The sequence below is a fragment of the Spea bombifrons genome, chromosome 1 (genome assembly GCF_027358695.1).
Source record: "Spea bombifrons isolate aSpeBom1 chromosome 1, aSpeBom1.2.pri, whole genome shotgun sequence".
Classification (NCBI taxonomy): domain Eukaryota; kingdom Metazoa; phylum Chordata; class Amphibia; order Anura; family Pelobatidae; genus Spea; species Spea bombifrons.
In genome coordinates this window covers 103853260-103874334 of record NC_071087.1, presented here as the reverse complement: position 1 = coordinate 103874334, position 21075 = coordinate 103853260, and the positions used below count along the sequence as shown (strand labels likewise).

Genomic DNA, 21075 nt, shown 5'->3' with positions numbered 1-21075 from the left:
GGCCTTCTCGTCCAACATCAGTGCCTGACCTCATAAATGCCCTTTTGCTTAACGGCACAAATTCCCACAGAAGTACTCCAAAATCTTGTGAAACGCCTTCCCAGAAGAGTGGAAGCTGATCAATGTCCATGGTTCTAGAATAGGAATAGGAAGTCCCACGTTCTCATATAAGTGTGATGGTCAGCTGTCCACATACTTTTGGTCATATAGTGTACTTGATGGTGTGGTTTTTGGGTAACACTGATAAACTCACATGTGTTACACCCTAGTTATCACGCTTTGTCCAAACTACTCTGAGTTGTCATCTCCCTTTTTCAACAGTTGGCTGTTTGTAATATTAGAAGTATTACACAACACTGCATCCAGTATTTTATCACCTCTACATATTATATTGTATTGTTGTGATCACTATATATATATATATATATATATATGCCAACGTAATCCACGGTCTGTTACAAGTAGCACAGAGAGACACTTTTTTATTTTTATTTTTTACAGGTATACTGAGGGCCATGCTTACAAAAAAAAACATTACAAAAACTTAAAATGTTCCAGCACTTGAGTACATCAACATGTATAGCTTTGATTGCATCCTCATAGACCTATCTAGTTATGCCACGCTCCAAACTAAAGAGGGATACCTTTATATTAGTGGCTAGAGTGAAGGGCTTTACTTTTGTGTTACTGTGACCTATTGCTAGCTCTTTATTCACAACATTTAGAAGAAAAAATATATATTTTGTAAACAATTTAGCTTGTAACTGTTTCTACTGTTTCTAAACACACTTGTGGCTTTTAGGGCTGAAGAACACTGTGATACACTCATAGCCAGCAAGCATTATGGTCTCCTAGAATAGAGTGGTATAGACAAATGAGTACAAAAGATGTTCTGTTCCTCCTAAAGAAGAACAAATACACTTTGGACAGTTGCTTCAATTTTTACATTTGGGTCATTTCCTTTATTCTGGATTCTTTGATAGATCAATATTTTGATCTTAGATCACTGCCAGTGCTAATGCAGAGCTGACGGGCAGTTATGAAGTTCAAAGAGATGACATCATAAAACCTTTAATTTTATGGAAAGTTCCTACTCCACGGAAGAAGTGCTGTTTTTACGATGGGTTTTATACTGTTCTTGTCTGGGCTAACTTTTTCCTATAAATGGTAATATTGGAAGGTTTTCCATAGAGATCCCAGAAACATTTTACTGCAGACAATACATCACAAATGATTATTACTATTCATGTCATGTAACTACAATGATGCACCGTACATTCTCAAACCCGATTATTGAAAAATAATGACGTTTCAGAGCAATATGTGGCCAATAAATCACTGTTTAAACATTATGGAAGCAGCAGTTATTTATTAAAAAAAATTAAATAAAACCTCCAGTAGCACAAATCTCAATGGTATTAATATTGTTTTCATGCCTGTGTTCTTCCGTGTATCTGTACAAATCAGGGCAGCCCCAGGCAGGCAAGTAGGGCGTCAGAAATATTTATTCTTTCACAGTCTAGAGATTATAAAAGCAGTTGAGAAAAGAGCACCTTCATGAAATGAACACTGCGGCTTCATCTTACTAATGGATGGATGAAAGCAGACTATACGGCCTTGCTAAATCCCTCATACACTTTATTTGTTGGTTCTCTGCAGTAATAATAGAATACGGAAAGGTAGTCATGGTTTACCCTGTATGCTCAGTTAACTCCCTCCTGGAACTGTGTATAGCAATGCCTTTAGGTTATATACCATGTGAGAAAATGTCCAGAAAAATAGTATACCTGAGTTATTGAACTCCCGGACTCTAGACCCACAGACAGAGGGTCTGGATTTTTGATTGAGCTGCGTATGCCGGGGTACTCTAGTCTGTTTGCAATACTATTTTTGCAGGAAATATTTCCCGTCTTTGACCTACCATTAAATTGCATGGATATTAAATATATTAAAACATAATATATATGATATATTACAAGCAACAGTCACAGAAGGTATTTGCCACCTTGCATCTAAGAAATGCAAATAGAGCATAAAAGAGATTGTAAAGAGAGGCGGTAAAATAATTGGTACAAGACGTGATTGCTATGTTTTAGTACTCTTTGTTAATTATATAGGTCACTGTACTATGAAACAAAATGGAGAGATTATCAAACACAAATCCCTGCTTAATGTTGGGAAAAAGCTCTGATTTGCATAACAAAAAAGGATATCACAAATAACTAATCCTTAGCGATGATCCTTCCACTTGTTAATATTTAAGAAATGCTGAATACAATTGTTTAATAAGTATGATATCAGATAAGAGGTAAAGATGTTTCTCCCAAAATCACTAAGTTGAGGCACTTTTGAATTATTGGAAAGAACGATTAGCAGTTCAGCTCTGGCTTTGTTGTTCAGTTGCCTTTGGACTCTGAGCACATCACATGTACATTGCTAAATAATCTAAAATCGTATTTATTAGACATAAGTCTAACTTTAAAATCTCTGCTTTCTCTTTTCAGCACTGGCTCGATCCCAACAAGCCCATTGCCAAGCAAATGAAATGTAAGTCTTCCTAGCCTATGGTGTAATTACAGTCTAAAGTCTAAGTGGCACAATGATGAAACCACCAATGCTATAAGTAAACAACTATAAAATGCTGAATACTTGTTTATTTCACAAAAATCTGCTGTCTGTTGTTCTAGTAGTGTTTTTGTTAACACTACGTGAATACGTGACATTGAGCTACTAGACAACAGAATAGTGGCAAAATTCCAAACTGTGTGACATCAAAATAGTTTTCAGTTAATTCAGAGTTTTCAATCCGGGAGAGGTTCCTGTGAGTTAGGTACATTTAGTATTATGAATAAAGATGGTCTTATGACCATAGTATTCAGCAGAAATGTCCACTCAGATGTACTATTTTATTAGTTGGTGTGACTGATTGAAAAGAGCACTTTTTAAACATTTGACCATGTCTAGTGGATGGTTCCAGAGCTGGAGGGCCTTAGGTTTTTTTTGTAATACTTACTAATGATTTACATGGTATTTAAACCCATCATAACCCAAACATACACAAAAGTCTAGTATCTCCTTGAGAAGTTTAATTTATAATAAGATATTATGTGAGTGTCATGTTTTTCACACTTACTTCACTTTGACCTAGAGGAATCTGTTTAAAGGCAAAGCTGGCCCTATACATATCACTGAGATCAGAACTGTTTTATCCACAATTTTAGTTTCAAAATAGTCATTAAGTACTTCCTACAAGTTGCTTTGACTACATCAATAAAGCCAAACATAGGTTTTCCTAAATTTCTAGTATGATAAGATGAACTCTTAATGCGGTATCCCTATGTGTGTAATATTTGCTTACGTGATTTTCATTCGCGTTCTGGTGAAATGAAGTTTACAACTGTTTCATTCAGTGTTTTTTTTTTTTTTTAGATCTTTTTAATAACACATCTTACAGTATCCCAATTAAATCTGTGTCCTGCATCTAATTAATTCCCTCTCCTTTTGTGCAAATGAATACTAAATTGAGTTGTGTAGAGTTGTGTAGAGTAAAAGGTCGGATCTTGGCTGAACCCTGAGCTAAACATACAGATAACATCAGTGGATATGTATTATAAATATTGAGTGATTTTATAAAACTATTTATACATCGTACAGAATATGGTATTTATCCAAATACTAAATATTTAGGTATAGTCACATTCATTTGATTTCACACAATTAGCTATGTATTATGAAAAACCATCTCTGGTAAGGTTCTTATAAGCGAGAGGGATGAGTTGGCCAATGGATAATTTAATTGCTCTTTTCAATATTTAATTAGTAATTAGGATACCCAGGTGCTTCTTCTATTGTCCTTCTATGGATCCCATGTTATAAGTATTAGTGATGTCTGAACAGTAAGGGCTGGTGTGCGAAATGTGTTCCCTGGGTTAAAGCATCACCTAGGCTATTCATCAGATTCCCCTCCACACTAATAGGTGACACCTAGTTTTTATTTAGTAAAAAGTAATGATTTTTGCAACTCCAAAAAACCTACTTTTAAGTCTTTAGAAAAAAAATAATGTAAGTAATTTTAATTAAAGATTCCATTTATATGTTCAAAGAAAGTCTCCCTTTGTACATTCAAATCCAGATCTAATTTCACACTGAAGCAAAGTACCAAGCAGTATCAAATATATATCCAAGGCAGAGTTTAACATGTCTGTAATTATCTTCTGCATAAACACCATGTACGCTGTGGGCTGTGATTAACACGGTGAATTACTGCTTTCAGACTTGTTTTTCAGTTCGCAAAACCTGTTAAGTTTGTTTATTTTCTTTTTTTAACTTTAGTTCCATGTGGCAGTGTGAACATTTCTGGGGTGAGAGAACAGAAATACCTCAATACAAATAAATATACTTTATGAAAACTGTTCTACATAATCATTAAATATGAAATTGGTATGTGTCACATATTGAAAAATTACACAGTTTCGGGTGTTTTTCTTTACTATCTGGTTAAATCAAAATAAAACGTACCTTTTATCTGTTTCATGTTGCACCGCCTGGGTTTGATGCTTCTGGTTCGCAATCATTTTTGTTTTTGATGTTGGGTTTCCACTTAAGAGCCATACATTTTCCACGAGATCCACATTTAATGAAGAAGTGTTCATTGATTTCTGCTGAGTTGTACATCTCATGTTATCCATCAACATGAAGTTTTCCCGGGTTTTGAGATGCTCTACAATGTTTAGTATGACATGGCTGGTAAAAGGGTGCCATTTGGGCTTGTAGGCTGACACTGCTTTAAAACGTATTTGTATATCTAAAGCCTTGCAAACCTATTTATTAATCATTTACAAATATTGATAGATTTTATGTATAGCACACCAGCAGACTTCATAACACTATTACACTGATGGAGAATACAAAATTATACATTTACAATACCATTCCCGATATAAAAAGTTAACAAACCATAAACAAACAAAAGACCTACTCTTGCGAGATTGCATGTATACAGTACTGAGCCCAGTGTAAGAAAAAACGGTTTTGGCTAGTATATAATTACGGTAAATTTAGAAATATCTTCTTCCCCCTTATTACTTGAGAGGTTGAGGATAATCCTACAGGAAATATGAAGAAGGCGAACACTGTTTAGCTCATGCAGTGCATTTCAAACAGATTTTGTAAAAATAGATCTCCTCTGCTCCATCTGTTGACAGTAATTTCCAGTCTTAGTGCTTATAAGTCAGTTCTACAGCGATTGCAAAAGAAACTTAGGAAAAAAAGAATGACTAAACAATAAGCAATGCTTAGCACACATACTGGTGTTAAAACATAATGAGCAGCATTAAAACAAATCTACCAGATGAGAGATACAATACATAATATGCAAAACATAAACAAAAACATAAACTAATAATAAAGCACTAATTAAATATTTTACTTGTAGCTCCTTCAAAAAAGAAGACAAGTTGAGCACAGAAGATATCAAGATGTAGAAAAGCCTCTTCTAATATTCATGCATTGAGTTTCCCAATAAAGAATTAGAAGATATCCTAATTACATAAATTAATAAAACCTTGATCATCTGCTGAATTATTAAAAAAAAAAACTTAAGCAAGACCTCTTAGATCTTGAAAGTTTTTGGCTGTCATGCGCCATATTGTTATACGAGTAACGTCACTATATTGGTAATGGCAAAATAGCCATACGCAATTATTACAGTAAGTCAAATATATTATGAGCTTCATATCCAATGCTACTTGGGATCTGTGAAAAATGACTGCCAAGCGCTAATGGTCTAATACTTCCTCAGCGGAAGAAGAACATAATTGTATAGTTCATCACAGGCCAATCAATGACTGACTTTATCCTATTATAATTCTGTTAACATTATTATACTTCATGTATAGTAATTAAACATAAGATTGTCACCTGAAGTCATAGGTCAAAATAGCACACTATGTGTTCAGTAAAACAGTGGCAAAAGGTACTGCTGGACAACCTCCAAACAGACACACTGCAAATCAAGTTGTTCAGCTGAACTATTAAGATGACATGTCAGGACCTAAAATGATCCAGGATATATACCAGTACGTCACTGCAAAGAGAATGCAATGAAGGTGAAGACTTATACAGTAACTAGTCTCATTTTGCAGCGTGTGGAAGCTTACTGGGAGATTGTGTCAGTATGTCTTTGGGATAAAAATCTCAACTTGTCGTATGTATAAATAATGTACAAAATAATAGAAAATAATGTCATTTTGAGAAGTTTGTAGCAGACATTTAAAAAAAAGTTGCAATTGTGCTTCTTTTTGTTACCATACACAAATTACAAGTTATAAATACAAAACTGCATTCACAATGCAAAAAAAAACCTAAACAACACGGTATTTTTATACATCTTGCTTGATGATTAAAAGTGACAAGCTGCATGTCCTTTATGACATTATCAAATGTAGTCTGTTTGTAGCCCCTGGCTAAATGATAGCTGTGGACCAACTATTGTAGTTCTGGATCCGTGATCATTGCTCAGAATGTGGGTACAGATCTTTCCTTAGGCTTTCATTAATAAGAGATGTTAACAAGAAAAAAATACTAAATAATGCAGATAAAAGTTCTTCTCTACCTGAGATCCTAAAACTCAACAAGAAAATCCAACAAAAAATCCAATAAACTATCACAGTAAAGAGGAAGTGGGTGATGACCATCATTTATCACACTACGTGGCCCAATTTTCTCCATCTACTTTTATGTATATTTTTTGGTAATCTGGACAGAATGTGTATTTAGATTAATTTATATTTTTCCAACCTGTCAGATTATTAAAAACATATCTATCCTGTTTGCACTGCCACCTAGTGGCGATGTAGGGTAACCACATCAAACTGGCACAACATAGGGCTGGAATTGGGGCTACATAATGTTACACAGTACTTGTCCAATGAAGACAGCATGATATAAATAAATAAACCTGATACCGCAGCCTTTTCTTTTTTTAGCTGCCGGAGTTGCATTATTACTGAGGCCTCTCAAATACACAATATGTGTTTTATATCCTTTTTACACATGTTTTTACACCAAGTCACAAGGGCTATACTGTGGATTCCAGTGCTAAATGGAATATGAGAGGCAAAATAGGAAAACTTTGTTTAGTGTCTATTTAAAAATGTATCGCAGGCTTATCTGTGTTGCCCGTGGGGAACATAGTATAGCGTTTGCTGAAAGCCTTCTTTAAAATGGTCCGTGAATTTCAAATCTCACTGCAAGACACCACAACTATTATATGAGTAGCTTTTTGTGTATCCATGCTTATGATACACGGTGACATTTAAAGGGTAGAATGCTTGAACCAGTTTAAAGAAATAGAGTATTTGAACAACCTGTCAGCCAGAATTTAAATAATAGTTTTCCAATGTATTTCTGTATTACCACATTTTTAGTATGTATAATCATATGAAGTAGATAAAGAAACTCTCAATGAGGGTTCCATAACATAGAATTGATGTCAGAAATGGACGTTATATATTATTTATGTATTTTGGGAAAATAGGCTTTTTGCTAGGCCGTATCATTTGCTTATACAACATGCTAATGGATTTTGGTCACTTTGAGGAAGACAGGGTTTTACGTGAAGGTGTTAGTAGCAGAAGAGGGCTAGCTTCTTTTCAAGCGGCCAAGGAGTTTTGTGGCCCATAAGACATTTATAATGCCACACATTCAATACACAGTTCTTATCTATAAAAAGTTACCTCTGTTTTTAACCAATGGAGACACAACTGAAGAGAGTTGTGATTTGCCCAGCGAACACTAAATCTAAAAACATTTGTGTTTTGTTATCAGTTTAAAATCTTGTGTTCTTTATTGAATTTAATATATGGTTTCAAAAATGCATACCAGTATGTCCTGGTTCTAGCTTCCATATACAGGTATTTATATAATAGATATAATTTATATGTATCTGTATGAAATAAAGGTTTGATGTCACCCTCTTACCATTGGTCATCTGAAAATTAAAATACCCCAACTTCATACTACATATAGTTTTACTATGTTTACTATATTGAAAGGCGAAGCCTTATGGTTCTATTGATAAACCCCCCAAATATGAGCACATTTAAGGTAATGTATGGGGAAACACAAATACATTATATATTCATAATACTGGATCTGAGACGTCATGCAAAATATTTGAACTATTGTATATACAGCAATACACGTGTGTGTGTGTATAGGTTTTTGCACACAGTTGTTAATATATCTATGTATTCCCTAGGACTCTGTAATGCATTCCATCGATGGTGTAACGATGCATTGGCAAATGGATGCTTTTATTATATTCGGTATTGCTGGAATACATTGCGTCTCTGGTCTGTGTGAACATCTATCAGTGGTCATTGCAAGCAACTAGTTCCTTATCGACTGGCTGTTTGAATGTGGTTCACATTCAGTGTTTAAGGCTGTCTATGGTCGTGTTCTAGCTCCAATATGTGCGGATGTGTCATGGCATCACAGCGTCCAAAACTCCTTCACAAAAGAAGAGTATTAATGATATTGGCTGATTTAAACACAAATCTACATAATGCACTGTATATCCAGTATATGACTTATTTAGTCATTATGAGCTAATAAAAAGCAGGGCTTTACAAGTAGTAATTTGAAACCACTGGTAATTATTTTAAAGGTGCTGTTCCTCCTACACTTTAGAACTAAGTGCTGCATTAAAAACATAATTCCCGCTACAAATTAACATCCTCTCCAGAAATCTTAATATGCCTCATTCGTTTTCCTTCGGGGGATTACTTAATTGTGTGATAAAAAAAGGAGGCACTGATGCCGGCCATAACAACAGAAAATAGCTTGTTTGTGTTGTTTTTATGTGATAAAGATTTCAGGGGGGAAAATAAATATACAGATCTGCTGAGATGTATTGGCTTAACATTCTAGAGAGAGCAGTTTGTTGTTTTGTCTTAGTGGGACAGCATCTTTAAGAACACCATACCAAAGACAACCGCTTCTCATACCCCCCCCATTAAGCTGTCAACACTGTATATAAAATGTACTCATTCTTCGTATCTGCTTTTGGCATCACCTTTTGTCCACTGATGCCATGAGCAGAATGCTATTTGGTTCACTGCACTGGCTGATACCGCAGATCTAACCATTTCACTGTTTTAAAACCCCTCTCCTGCATTTCATCAAATTATTATACTCTGCTGCTGTTCTCATGCCCTTTTGTTTGTTTTTTTTTTTTTTATAACGTTTCAGCTCATCCACCATACACCATGTGCTTTAGAGTGAAATTCTACCCTCACGAACCTTTGAAGATTAAAGAAGAGCTCACCAGGTATTTCCTGTCTGTATGTGTGTCGTGTCAGTTTAATTGATGTACCTAGACGTTAAGTGAAAAGGCCAGTGATGTTGGCATTTAGAGATCTAACCTTCAGTTTTTAAGTCTTGTTCTGTTGCTTCACTTCGTTCACCAAGATAACCGTGTTCGTGGTGGGTTACTTCTGAAGAAAGGGCTTGGTTGGTTTTTTAATTTGTGTTTGGAATGTTGGCTAGAAATCTGTGTCTGTCAGTGGTCTTGTGGCGTGAGATGCTATGTATGTATATATGTCCAAGCCAATCATCCATATGTGATAGAGCTTACTTTTTAGTTTGTGAATCTCTAATCTACTAAGGTATTCCAAAATGTTGATCTCCCATCATGTTGGAAATTTAGTGGCTGTAAATCAGGAGTTATTGTGCATGGTTCAATTGTTAGACCACATACCTCCTAGACACAGACCCAATGAACACATGGAAGACATGTGGCTCCCCATTTCAAATTTCCCCCAGATATTCAACACAATATTCAGACAGCATCAAATCTTTTTCTTTTGCTCCTTCTCAATCATACTCACATTCCCCTTCTTTAGCCATACCCAGACACAAGGACCAACTAATGTGATCCCATGGTGGAATGACTGGGCCATGGGCAGCTGTTGAATAATTAAAATTTACCAGGATATCAAAAGCTTATTTGATAGTTGGTGCATAATATAATTCCACAAATGCTCAATCATAAAAACATCTTATACATTTTATATGACATATTTTATATTATAATGCTACAAAGTATTTTTTTCACCGAAGGGGATGGTCGAATGTCTTTAAATCACCTTCCCGTAGAAACAGATGAGTTTTATACAGTGAGAACATGGAAGCAGTCACAGAATAGGCATTAAACTAGCCTGAACATTAGCTAAGGCCAGGAACTCAATAAGCTATGAAGTTTTACATCAAGCAAAAAGGGCAGACAAGACATCTACCGAAAAACCAGGGGCAGATTGTCCTTTTGTGCGATGAGTTCCTCCGGTGGGCTCCTGCTCTCCATTCGGCCCATTTATACTATGAAGAACTGTGCCGAGCGGGCACCATAATATGCAGTGCACAGGGATACATGCCTTTAAGAGACATATTCTGGTGCCCAGCAGTGAAGACAGAGGACGAGAGTTAGACCTAGAACAGCACCCAATGTAAGTATACTACTGATCCAAAGGGCACCTATACACTGTGTCATAAAATATTTATATTGTTCTATTAACTTGAAAACCTTGTTAGATACATATTTCTAAAGGATAACAACCAATAATTCACATTCATAACAGTCAATTGTTTATTCAGTCTAAATATTTAAAAAAACCTGAGCCTTCATAATAGTTAAATACACATTATAGTGATTGTGTTCAAATAACTGCGGTGTTTGCCTAGGTGATAGCAGTCTTGCTAATAATAAGTGTCTTCTGCAGTAACTCATTTATTCTTAACACGCTCCTAGGGAAACAGAAACCTACAATGAAAAAGTAATAAGATTGTTATGTGCCACCTGCTCATCACACTTTCAGTCGGAAGCATTTTCTTTACATGTTAGATCGCTTGAGATTCTTGTCACAATGTTAGGCAGTGTTAAGAAATAAGGAAAGATAGTATATAAAACATCACAGTTATTTTGGGAAATCTCCGAGAACACCATATGAGAATTACGCTTACACACATCTAGAATAGTGGTACTCCTTAGGTCTCCACGCCCCACCCCAGAGTAAATTGATGTCTGCACCACAGACATATCTAGGGCCATTGGTGGCCAGAGAGCTTTAAATACTGTATTAAGAAACCAAAATAGAAATACCTAGTCTGCCTATTTTTTTTAAAACCAACAAGCACATTGATAGAGAACGTGGAGTCTGCTGCCAGTATTTATCCAGGCAGAGATACACGTCACCGCCATTCTCATAGTTTTACTGGACACCTGAACAAAAACATAGCATTCAAATATTAGGTTCCTCTTAAGAAAACCAAGAAAGCGATAACACTATCTATATCCATTTCCTTTAGTAACTGTCACTACCATTATCCTACAGAAACAGTAGTGGAACTAGTGAGCAAAGGGCTCTGGTGCAAGAAAGCTTGTAGGGCCCTCCTCCTCCATTTTTGAGATAAAAACAGCTCCAATCATTTTTTTCCCCCGAAGACAAGAATTTGTGGACTGTTTGGTGCCCCCAAGGACTCGAGTTGTGCAGCACTAATCTAGATCAATCTCCGTATTTTGCTTTCCTTTCATTAAATCACATACAAATGACTCTTCCATATAATGTCCCCTTCTACCATATAACCGATACCAAACTCCATATTAGCTCTTACTACCAGATAACCTTACACTAACCTTTATCATTCCACTAGATCACCTACAAATACCTACATATCGTCTTCACTACATCACCCACACCAGATCTTGTCTTGTAGAGGCACATACTTTTGTCCCACCAGCCCCTGTACCATTTAGGCCCTTCCATGTCTCCTCCAGCACCTGTCATGTCCCCTCCAGTGCGGTATTGCTCCAAAGTGTTACCCCTCCCCCCAGGCCCTGTTGTGTCCCTGTCAGCCCGCTAGACCCCGTACGCAGATGGGCAGAAAGCATTCCCTTGATTTGAATAGAAGCACTCCTGCCAGTGAAAAATGCAGATAGTGGAGTTGGTATTGTTTCACCGTGTAAGTCTTTATGGTTTCAATTTCCAGGGAAAATAATGTTCTTTTTCAAAGCCTTCTTTCTTGATAGGGCTGTAGGGACATTTAGGCGGCCTCAAATATAAAGATACTGAATCCACCAACAAACTATTTCGCAAATCAGTGAAGATTTTTTTCACCAATTGATACTCAAGAGAAAAAGTCACACCTGTGTTGCCTACTTTGTTGAAAACAGTAAAATATATGACCCTATCGATTATTCCTGACTGTAAATAAGTTATACATATTGACTTGCTGCCACCCCTTAGTGCCTGTGTTAAGACATAAAATAAAACCCAGCCTTAGAACGGATCTTTCGTGTTGGACCATAAGGATAAAGACCAATTTGTTAGTTTCCATGGTGATTGTGCCACTTTTTCTCAGAATTAATCTTGATGAAAAAAATACTGTGATCAGGAACAGGATAGTAGCAACACCATTAACTAAATGAATACTCAGAACGTACAGTAATTGTATTTTTGGCAAGCTGGAAATCTGAATTGATCAGTAGGCTTCAAAAAGTACAAATAGCTCATTTTGGACTTATAACATGCAAACGGTGACATGCTGAATTTTTCTGAAGCTGAAATGTTTCCGGAGCGTTATCTGCATAGCCATCACACTGAATGCTGTCAGCTTCAGATATGAGAATTTTGCTTTCTGCAACTCAGTTGCTCTTCATTTTGATACCCACAGGCAACAAACAAAGTGAGAAATGTGACAAGAACCCATTCCCCCAAAGAAAACCTACATTTTTCTTTAAAAACCTAGACAGTTTGCTGAACTACAAAAGTATATGAAGCTTAAGTCCCAAATAAGGAATGCTGTGTAGATCTTTTGGTTTCTCATACTCTACACAAAAGAGTTGTTCTCTCATTGGTGCTTCTTCACAATCACTACAGATATGATAATAGTACAAGCCTTATGAAAAAATTACTGCAGTTTTTCTGAAGTAATACTGCAGTTTTTTGGACATGAAAAAACTGCAATACTGCACTTTTACTGCAGTATTATTGCACATTTACTGCAGTTTTATTGCATTTGTACTTCACTGTACTGCAGTTTTACTGCAGTATTATCGCCCATTTAGTGCACTTTTTTTTCATATTGCAAACCTACAGTTGTACTTCAATGTACTGCAGCTTTATTGCATTTGTACTTCCGTACAAAAATAACTGCAGTACAACTGCAGTACAGTGAAGTACAAATGCAGTAAAACTGCAGTAAAAGTGCAGTATTGCAGTTTTTTCATGTCCAAAAAACTGCAGTATTACTTCAGAAAAACTGCAGTAATTTTTTCGTAAGGGAATAAGGGAGCAAACATCAATCTTGTGGTGAGAAAACATTATCTTGTGGTAAAGATTATACCTTTATTTGCTAATTAAATTATATGAGATCACAAGATGTCAAAACTATTTAGGTTTCTCCTCTATGTATAATTTTTAATGAAAAAGATAAGAATTATGAGCAAAAGAACCAAAGTAGTCTTAAAAGCTTTTTATTGAATGTAATTCAGTTTTAGCCGATAAAGGTATCATCTTTCACAACATAGTACAATTCTATATTTCCATCCAGAACACTTGTCTGGTGTGGAATTTTTAAATTACAGAATTTTGTTGGTATTATTAACTGCATTATACATGTTAAATCAAACTAACTGTTACAACAGGGTGCCAATGTAAGAGACTTTGCACTGGAGCATCCGTAATGCAGCAAATGCATCTGCAGTCAGGGGCAGATCCACAGCCTGACCTCAGGAGGGGCACTCACACTAACATACATACAAACATCCAGACATTCGCACTAACACACACATCCAGACATGCCTGGTAACATGCACGCACACACCAACTCACACAGGCACTCACACCAACACAACTAGATATTCAACACTAAAATACACCCAAACTAACTCAACCATACACATACGAACATACCCAGACACACACATACTAACCTATCCAAATACACATGTACACACTAACATATGTTCATACACTAAAATACCCACACACACTAACATACTCAGACACACACAAACCATGATGTGGCCCAACATATTGCTTGACTAGGAAAATGCATATTAATAAAAAGAAGAATTTCTATTCTCCATTCATGTTGCTGGATGATACAATGCAATTCAACCACTAGGGGCCATTGGTAAACAGGAGTATATAAACACCCTCCTGTGCAGACCGTGGTCTTTCTACAATACACTGCCACTGAATGTATGTAGGAGCATTTTTGCATCAGACTCTTTTTAAAGTTTCCAAAGGATTCACAGGATATACTTCATCATTTCTACTTGGGGATTTAGACATAGGTGCAGGGGTAGTGTAAACAACAAGACAGTTGATGGAGCAGGGAGGCACCGGATTGGCGCCATGCCTCTTAAAGGATCCCACCTCATCCCATTGGGCACGGAAAGGGGGCTTGGGTGGCCTTATTGTAATTAAATCTACACTAAGTTCCAATTGCCAACCAACATTTAGGTCCATCTGCAAATTGTAATTTTGTGACCCAGACTTTAATCCAACCCAGGCGAGTTTGCCGCCGCAAAATCATAGCTTTGCTTTGCGTAACTTCCCCATGTTCTGGGCTTATAATAAAGGCCCCCAAACCATTAACATTTGTTTTGTATTTATCTGCTGTAATTAAATAGTGATTACTTTAAGCCTTGCCTTCATTAATTGTAGAAAAATCCTGCTTTACCATTCTTTTAATCTGCGATTTGTGAGCGAAAAGCCTCAGGACCAATGTGATTGCTTTAAGTAGAACTATCAAGACAGGATCCGTGATTTAAATTACAAACCAAATTGATTTATTTTGTATCTAAGCTTTGATGCTATTTCATTCCGTAAAGATTAGTGATGTGCTTCATAATCTGGGGTTTACTCCCAAATTACTTTTACTATTTTTTCTGTTATCTACAATTGTTGACTTTGAATAAAATCTACAGTAATGTGTCTCTTACAGCTAACAAAAACTCACAAATAAAATATAGAAATGGCAAATGGAACGTATACAACTTAATATGAATTTATGAAAACAGTTCTATAAATCATCAATACTTAAACCATGCTGACTCACACAATGGAACATATACTATAAATGCTATGATTTCTGATAATGCAATATTTTCAGCTCGTGTTAACCATATGTGCTTTCTTTTTTTTTTTTTTTTTAGGTACCTTCTATATTTGCAAGTAAAGCGGGATATTTTCCACGGCCGTCTGCTCTGCTCTTTTGCGGATGCTGCATTCCTGGGTGCCTGTATTATTCAAGGTTGGTGAACTATGTGCACCTTCTCTTGGTTTGGCATCATCATCATCATATGTGGTCCCTTGCTGATGATTACCACCATTGGTAGACAATGTCTTTACTTTCTTTACTATGCATTATGAAGAGTTTGGTCTAGTCCTCGATAATACATAGTTAACTTAGTGAGGCTTCTTAAGAGTATCCACCCATTGAGTTTTGTATTATGCAGGGCCAGCTTCCTACAGGTGAAAGTGGACAGGTATTGGGCCTCCATAATGCACAGTGAAGTTGGTGATTAAAAACCACAGTTCTCTTGCATACTGAACATGTGTAAACCCACAGTAGTATACATTTTTTAAAAAATACCTATGCCTTCCTTTTTTCTCCTTGTAACTTAACTTGGACTTTAATGGCTAATAGGTGATTGTTGTTCGGTACCAGTCTGTTGTCTTCTAAAACACCTGTAGAGAGACATGAGAAATAAAGAACAGCTTTACAGCACCAGTGGGCCCATATTAATAGATGTTCTTATCTGTTGGACATTTCCCTAATAGTGGAGAATGGAATTTAAGCACAGTTACTGGTGTGAGCAGCTGCAAGTCTGTTTAATGAATCTTCACATTAAGCAGTTGATTCATGGTCAAAAAGAATTTTGTTCCAACTCACTCAACTAATTTGATAATTTAAACAATTGTTTCTCTTTGAATCACATGAGAGGCTTTGAAGCCATTCCATGTGAAATGTTCTTGTTGGCAAAACAAAAAAAAAAGTAATTTGGGCATGCTTGCAGTCATTATGGCATTTTTACAATATTCTCCATTAAATGACCTCAGATGATAGTTCTCCAGTACCCTTGAAAGTTCTTCGCTCATTACATTATTTTACTCATTTGTTTACACATTAGAAGTTTGCATCTTTGCTTGCCCAACAAGGTACCAACATTGGGCAATAAGCATTTAAATCTTTTGACATGTTTTTCTATTTAATTTTTCTTTGGGTAGTGTCATGAACTTACAGGTAAAGCATTTTCATATTTTTTTTGATTAAAACAGTTAAACAAAAACACGTGTATACATTTTGTTGCTACAGCTGAAATTGGAGATTATGATCCTGATGAGCATCCTGACAATTACATCTGCGACTTCAAGATATTCCCAAAACAATCACAGAAGCTTGAAAGAAAAATAATGGACATTCATAAAAGTGAACTCAGGTAAAATATTTCCCTCTACGCAGGGCCGGCCCTATAATGGGGCAGACTGGGGCAATTGCCCCAGGCGGCACTTTAGAAGGGGCGGCACTTTGCCGCCCCAAGTGCTTTTTTTTGTTTTTTTTTTTGAAGCGGAGGAGAGAGGGGCACCGAGTGGTTTTCGCTTACCCGCTCGGCGCCCCTCTCTCTCTCTCTCTCTCTCCTCTGCGGCGAGTCTCCCTGTTCGGTCCCGGTGCCGGCTTGTAATGCAGAGCGCCGGAAGTGACGTCAATTTCCGGCGCTCAGCATTACAAGCCGGCACCGTGGCAGAGCAGGGAGACTCACCGCAGGACTGTTTAAAGGTAAGTACCGGGGGGGGGGGGATCGTAGATTATGGCGTCGGCGAAGTTTAAAATGCCCCCCCCGACGTCGGCGGGGGGGGGCGACGTTTTAAACTTCGCCCCAGGCGGCGTTAAGTCTTCGGCCGGCCCTGCCTCTACGTTACAGATTTTCTTGCAGCTGGAGCATCTGATATATTGTGTTGTGTTGAAAATGCTATCACTCTAAGGTAGCACTGCCATCATTTGGTCAAGGGGCGAGTCAGACTGAATGACCCAGTAATAGCGTTAGCTATAACCATACCTGGCTACCCGGAGCCTTCCCTCACGGGACGTGGCCAGGACTGCACACTGCCGTCGGTGGGAGGTCCCCAGACGTCAATGGGAGTTCCCACTGATGTAGGGGGAGTTCCCGCTGACGGTAGGGGGGTTCCCACTGACGGCAGCCATCAAATGGGCGGGGAGCAGGGCGTGTCGAAACCCTACGACCCAGAGGATTCGGGTCTTGACCCAGAGAAGCGATGCTCACCCGGCAATCTCAGGGTCAAACCCAAAGCGTTCCCAGGTATGGTTATAACTTATTCAGAAGGTAGCATTCTCATTATGTACTACGCAGTCCTGCCCAACACTTGTTCACTGAAAGCAGACTTAGACTTGCTGCCAGCAGCTGCTTTGGGCCTTGAGGGCCTGGAGGATGTGGGATGCATGACATTCTTTGTGAAATCACTATTGTAATATTTTTATTTAACACACAATTGGTGTCATGTCAAGTATGTATATCTATTGTTTTCATCACTTGTGTTATAGATAGGGACTCCTAATTCTTAGATAAAACTTAGAACCGTCATTGAGCCATACGAGCTGTATATAAAAACCTTAAATTTAGCTTAGAAAGGGCCCAATTTATATATAACGTATTTGCTCGATTATAAGACGACCCTGATTATAAGACGACCCCCAAAATCTGAATATTAATTTATGAAAAAAAGAAAAAGCCTGAATATAAGACGACCCTATAGGAAAAAAGTTTTACCCGTAAATGTTAATTCATGTAAACTATGTGAACAAATGATGGAGAAAAATATTTTGTTTTTATTTCCTTTTTTTTCAACCTGCCCCCCAGTAATGCACATCTGCCCCCAGGCTTGCCACTCTGCTCCTGAAATGCCTTGTACCCCCTATATGCCACTGTGCCCCATGATATGCCTTTTAACCCTCTAAATGCCACTGTGCCCCATGATATGTCTTTTAACCCTCTAAATGCCACTGTGCCCCATGATATGCCTTTTGACCCCCTATGTGCCACTCTGCCTCCAGAATTGCCTTATACCCCTATATGCCACTCTGGCATTTAGGGGGTTAAAAGGCATATTATGGGGATGAGCGGAAGTTGCTCTACGCGCTGCCCGGACTAAGCACCGGGGACTCAGAAGCACCGGTAAGTTGGGGGAGCATAACACAGGAGGATCCAGGTCCCCTGCATCGCTGCGGGGATCTGGATCTTAGTCTCATAGTCTAAATATGTAAATATTTAACTCGGGTGAGGAGAGTACAGTGTGAATTAATACATTCTTTTTGATAAAACTTGATGTAATAAACAAAACCTGTTGAAAAATTAAACCTGTTGAAAAAGTGAGCCATATGGTAAGCAATGGTTTTTGCCATACTGTCTTAGCTACAGCTGACAGCTTTGTCCCGTATTTTTATATTACATTACATAGTATCTATGTAGCGCTGTTACAAAAGGGGAGAGTACAGAGTTACAAATAACATCCTTGCGACCATAAGATGTTATTAGACTGAAGAAAGTAAGGGAACAAATATGGATGTATACCATGTAACTAATGTGAATATCACACTATTTTAAGAGTTTTTGAGATGGAGCTGAGAAGTTGGCCTTTAGAAATATAGTTTCCTGATATTTATCTTGTTTGGATATACTTTTTATACATTAGGTTGCCGGTGGGTCTTTTTGTACGCTGTAATAGTGATGTTCCACACCTGATTGAGCAGCCTGCGGCAGAACTCGATTAGAAGACCTACATAGGCTTTATACATGCACACAGCTGTTTCAAATTAAGAAAAAAACATAAAAAAAATCATAATAATCTGAATAATCTTTTTTTTTTTAGTTTGGATACAGTAAGGCTGACATTTGTTGATGTTATTAGTTGTCTACCTTTTTGTTGAGCGTGGCCAATTGTTTATTACTTAACTTATAAATGGTAAAGTCACATTATAATGTGGAGAAAAGGGCTTAACAAGGCAGTCACCAACAAAAAAGCGGGGGCTTTTTTTCCGAAAAACAATTCTGGTATGGAGTAATAAAAGCAAAAATATTCCATTGGTTGCTATACGTTGCTATAGGGACTTACAATAGAATTCTCTTTATACATTGCCCTATTGTGACAAATCGTAATAATATAATCCAGCCCAATTTTTCTTGATAAAAATGGACTTGGATTCAGTCGCTTGTGTCCTTGTCATTTAAAAAAGGTTTTGTGACATTTTATAATCTGCTCCCCGGAGGCTCCCGGGGTTTAAAGAATAAAAATGCTTCCCTTATAATTGGAAAATTATTGCTGCTTATCCTACTCATAAGTAATGTTATTTTCTAGGTGTAAAAACCTCTTTGCAGTAGAAAATGACGCTCTAAAAGTAATGAATAAATTACGTTTTAATGATAAAGTAATAAGGACCTGCTGATAACCTTAAACCTGTGAGGGGAAGTAGCTTGAGCATCCCATGGCTTTAAAGTCCTTGGCCAAAAATTTATAGAAAAGATACAATTTCAGGAAATCATACCACAAACTATAACTTCCCATAAGAATCCATTTGAACTTTGTGATGGGACATTGAATGCTGGAGCACTTTTGTCTCCTTCCTCACTATTTATTAGTAAAATATCTTGATGGGGATTGGGTTTAGTTCTGTACTGAAGGCATCAAGACATGATGATATGCTTACCACCAGTTACCACCAGATTGCTGCGCTAAAAATTGGCATAATTGAAGACATTTATTTATGCATGTTTTCATTTCTATAAAAAAAATGTTTCTCCTTCCATGGGGAGAAGCAGCATTAGCAACATGCAATCAGGAATAAAGGCTTAGCTATATCTAGGTTCTGACTTCTAAAACAGTTTTTTTTTCTGGGGTCACTATGATGTCATTTCTACCAAAAAGCAGCTGAGCTTTCCTGCTGCAGCTGTAGAAACAGAAGTCTACCAATATGGTTTTCTTCCAGGGACGGAAACTGATTTTTTGTTATAGTATTTTAAAGTACTACTATATATATATTCTAGAGGTCAGTATCACAGACATGGACTATGTTTACTAATATATTGACGTATTAGCTACCAAATGACACAAACACCTCTCCTTAAACAATATATACAACCTAACCTTCAGTAAGAGCATAGGTGACATTGCCACGTGAACAGAATAAGTAGCTGACTAGGGCCCCCATCAGTTTAAAGGGCCCCTTAGAAAATGAATGGCAGAGACATATACAATTGTGATATTTGTTGGTCCACATATCATCATGTTTTAGATATTTTTCTCTGAGAGATATTAGTCTCTCAGATATGGCAGAACAGGTTTAAGGCAGATCACGTGGAAATATGAGATGAAGCCATACACAGTGAGCTTTATCATTGCCAATAATAAAACAGGGATTTGTAAATTCATTCCACTAGTCAATTAGAAAAACGCTATCTGATTAGCAGGATTAGTCATATTAACATACATGGCATACCGGCAGTGGGATGATAACTAGAAACTGTGCTCAGAGGATGAAACACAATCTGAAAGCCCCGTTAAATGTGAAGATCCTCAAGAGGAAATAGCTCAGAAACATCAATTGCTGCAGCTTCACTTGGCAACCTACAAATACAAATAGTGAATTCATTTTCAGGAGAGATAAGCTTATCCCAGGACATCCATTTAATAAAAGATTCCGCCTGCTGTACCGTGACATTCTTACGGCAAGAATAAATTCTTTTAGTACCCAACTCTGTGGCTCAAAGGGTAAGAAAACACAACTCTCCCAGGGGCACAATGCACTCGTTCATATGTTGCTTTTGTATTTGACCATGCTAAGACGTGGACCTCAATTTACACAACTTACCTTTCCATGGTGCACACAGAACATAAAACCTTTTGAAGCCAAACTAATTCTGCTTCACCATTTCCTGACTCATCATGCCCAAAAAATGCACTTTCAGTACCCTACAGAGTTAAAGTATTCCATGTC

At 37.2% G+C, this 21075-nt stretch overlaps 1 protein-coding gene across 2 annotated transcripts in view; it reads left to right on the top strand.

Annotated features, from left to right (window-relative positions):
* Positions 1-21075, top strand: part of FRMD3 (FERM domain containing 3) — a 79815-nt gene that overhangs the window by 40693 nt on the left and 18047 nt on the right. The window contains exons 3-6 of one of the 2 annotated variants that reach the window (XM_053467052.1): positions 2505-2547; positions 9253-9331; positions 15221-15318; positions 16384-16507. In XM_053467052.1, the coding sequence (XP_053323027.1) occupies positions 2505-2547; positions 9253-9331; positions 15221-15318; positions 16384-16507 (344 nt within the window). The remainder of the gene's footprint in view (positions 1-2504; positions 2548-9252; positions 9332-15220; positions 15319-16383; positions 16508-21075) is intronic. The other variant, XM_053467059.1, reaches the window with a different exon arrangement.